Raw genomic sequence first — 5,310 nt, forward strand, 5'->3', positions numbered from 1 at the left:
GTTGTAAGTCGAAAAACATTATGAATGTCACGTGCCTATTATTTCTTCCAACCCCTTCACAAAATCAAAATACTTCTCTCACTATATTTTACAAGTTACCTATTCCAACTTTTTCTCAGGGAATTACGAAAAATCGGAAAAAACCCTCAGCGATTAGAAGTCGAAAAACCTTATGAATGTCATGTGCCTATTATTTCTCCCAACTCCTTCCCAAAATCAAAATACTTCTCTCACTATATTTTACAAGTTACCTATTTTAATTTTTTCTCAAGAATTTACGAAAAAATAAAAAAGACACTCATTAATCAGAAGTCGAAAAACCTTATGAATATCACACGCCTATTATTTTTCCCAATTCTTCGCAAAAGCAAAATACTTTTCTAGCTATATTTTACAAATTGTCTATTCCAACTTTTCCCCAAAAATTTACATAAATATGAAAAAACCACTCATTAATGGAAAATCGAAAAACCTTATAACTATCAAGTGCCTATTATTTCTCCCAATTCCTCCACAAAATCAAAATACCTTTCACACTATTTCACAAGTTACCTATTTCAAATTTTTTCCCAAATTGTGCACACTCTCATTAACCCCCCACCGTCAGATCACACATCCATATCCTTTTTTCCACCGTCCGATACTCACACGTTTCCACAACAAAATCTCTTTTATATCCTCCCTACTTCTTCGAAAAAAAGAAATAGTTCTAATTTTGTAAAATCCCCAAAACATCATCGAAGATAGGGTTTTATTCGGCCGTCAAATTTGTCGGCGGCGGCGGGTTCGATTTCAACTTCATCTTCATTGAATTGTTTATGAAGCTCTCAAAAAACTGAAATTTTGTGTATTTATTATATGAAATTTTACTATTTTCTTGTGAAGTTCTCAATAAGGTGCAATTTCTGTGTATTTGAATCTGAAATTTTCAAAAAAGTGCAATTTATGTGTATTTGAATGTGAAGTTTTCAGTAAAGTGCAATTTAGGTGTATTTTTATGTCAAATTTTACTATTTTTTTTGTTGTGAATTTTCAAGAAAGTGCAATTTTTTGTTTAGTTTATGTGAAATTTTACAATTTTTTTTGTTGCGTGTTTTAAAAAAAGTACAATTTCTGTGTATTTGTATGTGAATTTTTCAAAATAGGGCAATTCCTGTTTATTTGTACGTGAAGTTTTCAAAGAAGTGCAATGTGAAATTATACTTTTTTTTTGTTGTGAAGTTCTCAAAAAGTGCAATTTCTGTGTATTTCTATATGAAATTTTACTAATTTTGTTGTTGTCAAGTTCTCAAAGAACTGCAATTTTTTGTTTATTTGTATGAATTTTTTTACTAACTTTTTGTTGTCAATTTTTCAAAGAATTGCAATTTCTGTGTATTTTTTTGCGAATTTTTACTTTTTTTTTTTTGTTGTTGTTAAGTCCTCAAAAAGTGCAATTTCTCTCTATTTGTATGTGAAAATTTACTAATCTTTCTGTTGTGAAGTTCTCAAAGAACTGCAATTCTTTGTGTATATGTATATGACTTTCTTACTCTTTCTTTTTGTTGTTGTGAATTTTTCAAAGAAGTGTAATATCTGTGTATTTTTATGCGAAATTTTTATTGTTGATTGAACAGTGAAGATAGAGGAGTATGGAGAAGGAGCTAATTGAGCTGTTTGAAACGGTTAAACGAGCTGCCGATGCAGCTGCTGTTGACAGCGGTGCAGATTCGTCGCCAGAAGAGAGTAGATGCCTTGATGTATTGAAGCAGCTCAAGAAGTTTCCTGTTAATTATCAAGTTCTCGTTACTTCACAGGTAACAATAATATTTTTGCATTTTGAGATTCAAACTAGTGTTTCTTTGATCTTAATATCTTAAGAAAAAGATATTTTGAATTGTTAATTTTTGTGAGCTATAGTACCTTTTTAGGTAGTTTTAAAATATGTAAATTTTATTTCAAAACAAATAGAAAATTTATGTCTTGAATTAGAGCCCGTTTGGTACTTATTAATATCTGGCCAAATCAACTTTTAATCTCTTTTTTTTTTTTTTTTTTTTTTTTTTTTTATAGCTTTTAAGGTATTTGGTAAAATTAAAAAGTCCTTTGAAAAGCTAAAAATTGATTAAAAAGATTAAAAAGTGAGAACCTGGGTGCTTTTTGCTTTTTAGATTAAATTTTTTTTAGATTTGACCAAAATATTTACCTTTTTATACCTTATATTTTCCTCCAATTCCAACAATATCCTAAATTTGTAGCCCTTAAATATATCGTTTTTTTTTCTTTTTCTCTTTGCCGTGGCTTCATCTCTTCCCTCCAATTTCCTCTTCATGTTTCTTCTTTGTTGTCGATGGATTATTTACGGTGTTAACAACTTTAAGGACATTTAAGTTATTTTAGCAACAAAAAAGTGCTTAACATCACTTGTTTATCAAACACATCAACAGCTTTTTTTTCAGTTTCAGCACTTCTATCCAAACACTTATTTGCTTAATGTATAAACACTTATTTTATGCTTTTAATCACTTAAGCTAAAAAGCTATTTTTTTAATCCTATTCAAATGGGCTCTTAATGGTTAAATATAAGCTGGTTGATGTCCAAAATTTGAATTTTACCACATAAATTAGGATAGTTGTTTTATCTAGAAGGTGATACACAATATGCATGAGTAATTTCCGAAAAGGTTCTGTTTATCGTGTGTGTGTGTATATGGGTTGGAAGGGTTGAAGTTGTAAAATTTGAAACTTCTGGAAAAAATTGAAGCCTACAAAAGAGTGACCAATTAAGTTGGAATGGTTCATGGAGATTCGGGTTGAAATCTTAGCGGAAGCAAAAAAAAAACAAACTAGCTGGTTTCTTTTATTTAAGTCTTGGTGTGACAAGTGGGGCTTGCTCAAGCGATTGAGTACTAGGTCCACCATCAACTAGTGAGGTTTCGAGTCACGCTGGATAAGTGGGAACACTATTGAATCCTCCTGGGGTGGGGTGGATTTTTTCTTTTTAAAAATATAAATCTTGGTGAATAGACTTATGAGAACCTTTGTTGGTGGGAGTAGGGAGGTGGCAGAGATAGATTTAATTGAGATGCTGTCAACTCGGTGAGTAGAGTTACCAGAGCTTCTGCTGCTGGGAGCGGGAGGTAGCAGAAATAGATTAATTGATGTGCACGCACATTGGTAGCATATCATTGTTAAGAAAAATTAGTGCAATATGTCTGCAATTTGATGTTTGAAGTCTGAGGAGATAATTACTGTGGCCTTTGGTGGGAAAATTGCTTGTTTCTCAAAGAAATTATAAATATTAGGACTTTTGGAAAAAAGTTATTGTACTTCCTTTTTTTTCCTAAAAAAAAGAAAGAGAAACAGACTTATGTTTGAAAAAAGAGAATTTGAACAATTTCCTAACCACTTGAATTAAATAGGAGCTGAACAAATCTGATATATGAATACAAAAAGTTACCTGTTTCAAAAATAAAAAACAGATCTATATAGATATCCCCTCAGGGACAAAGATTCTCTTGATATATGTTAAAAGGACCGGGTGCTTTTGCTTGAGAAATCTATTGTAAATTTGTTCCTACACTTTTCTGCATCACTTCGAATTATAGTACTTTCTAGTTTGTGTCATCTTTTCTTCATTCCAATTTGTTGTTTGTTTGGGAAAAGAAGAGGGAAAGGGGGTGGGGGTCAAGTTGAGAATACTTGGGATATAAAATTTCTTGCCATTAGAAAATGAATCATGCTTCTCTACTGAAAGAGAGGTCTGTTCCTCGGAAAGTTTCTGTACATCTCTTGATAAACATTACATTATTTTGCACAATTGCTATGTATTTGTCAGGCTTATTGTTCACGGTGATGCTAGTAAGAAGAATATGATCCCTTTTCTGTTTTGACACAAGGAAACCTGTTTCAGGTGGGAAAGCGTCTTCGACAATTGACAAAACATCCGAGGGAGAAGATCCAGGCTTTGGCTTCTGATGTGGTTCAGAACTGGAAGAATATAATCGTAAAAGAAACTATGAAAAATAAGAACAGCAATGGAGTGAATGGGGAATCTGTAAAAGATGAATGTGCTGGTGCTACTGCTAATGGAGCCACTAAATCTCAGACAGCGGAGTCGGTGAAGGTTGAAAAGGTGTCTAGGGTTGATAATGTAAAGATTGAGAGAGTGACTTCAAAATCTGAAGTAGTAGTAAAATCAGAAAGTTCCATTGCTGAGAAAAAGGTTGAGCGTGTTAATGTTGTGAAGACTGAAAAGAGTAGCTCTAGTGCGGCAATTGCTGCTCCGCCAAAGTTGGGCGCTCTAATTTATTGCAAGGATTCTTTGAGGGACAAAGTTCGGGAACTCCTTGCAGAGGCTTTATGCAAAGTCTCAGGTGAAGTTGATGAGGATCTGATGGATGAGGTAAATGCATGTGATCCATATAGAGTTGCAGTTCAGGTAGAAACTGCAATGTTTGAAAAGTGGGGCAGATCTAATGGTGCTCAAAAGTTCAAGTATAGGTCTATAATGTTCAACATCAAGGATCAAAACAATCAAGATTTCCGGAGAAAAGTCCTTCTGGGGAAGTTCCCCCCTCGTGGTATTACTGAACTGACACCAGAAGAAATGGCAAGCGAAGAAAGGCAAAAGCAGAATGAGAAAATCAAAGAAAAAGCGTTATTCAATAGTGAACGTGGAGCTCCTGTACAGGCTAGTACCGATAAGTTCAAGTGTGGTAGGTGTAAACAGAATAAATGCACCTACTATCAGATGCAAACGCGAAGTGCAGACGAACCTATGACCACATACGTGACATGTGTGAACTGCCAAAATCGCTGGAAATTCTGTTAAATTTGAGAGCGTGTCCGACCATGTATCACTTACTGTTGCACATTGTGAGCTTCATAGGTACCTTCTCTTAACCATGATGTAGCCCCTAGTTCATTTTTTCATTTTTCGTCTGGATGGCGATCTCAACATGCCTGGCATATGATCCCTGATCTATTTGTTTTACTATTGCAAAGATGTTTATGACATTGTATTGTTCTCATTCCTAGGATAAAACTTTGCTCTACAGAAAATGCAATGTATTGGAAACTGGAAAGAAACAATAAAAATATTAGATGCAGTTCTGTACAACTATTGGCTGATTTATCGACCAGGTCATGTGTTCAAGTCCTGAAAAAAGCCTCTTGCTTAAATTCAGGGTAATTCAGGGTAAGGCTGCATAAAATGAACCCTTGTGGTGCAATCCTTTCCCGAATTCGCGCATAGAAGGAGTTTTAGTACATATTGTTAGAAAACAGTGCAAACTTAACAGCTTACTTCCGATGGTTGTCAATTTCCAA

The 5,310-nt window shown here is 33.9% G+C and overlaps 1 protein-coding gene across 2 annotated transcripts; it reads left to right on the forward strand.

Annotated features, from left to right (window-relative positions):
* Nucleotides 1–564: 564 nt before the first annotated feature.
* On the forward strand, nucleotides 565–5,101 carry LOC107871149 (transcription elongation factor TFIIS). 2 transcript variants are annotated; one of them, XM_016717964.2, is made up of 3 exons: nucleotides 565–896; nucleotides 1,617–1,796; nucleotides 3,893–5,101. In XM_016717964.2, exons 2-3 carry the CDS (start codon nucleotides 1,632–1,634, stop codon nucleotides 4,811–4,813), a joined length of 1,086 nt encoding a protein of 361 aa, XP_016573450.2. In that variant the 5' UTR covers nucleotides 565–896; nucleotides 1,617–1,631; the 3' UTR covers nucleotides 4,814–5,101. The 2 variants fall into 2 exon arrangements, with proteins under 2 accessions (XP_016573450.2, XP_016573449.2); XM_016717963.2 differs by having other exon boundaries at nucleotides 569–784.
* Nucleotides 5,102–5,310: the final 209 nt, after the last annotated feature.

Source organism: Capsicum annuum, chromosome 5, assembly GCF_002878395.1.
Source record: "Capsicum annuum cultivar UCD-10X-F1 chromosome 5, UCD10Xv1.1, whole genome shotgun sequence".
Classification (NCBI taxonomy): domain Eukaryota; kingdom Viridiplantae; phylum Streptophyta; class Magnoliopsida; order Solanales; family Solanaceae; genus Capsicum; species Capsicum annuum.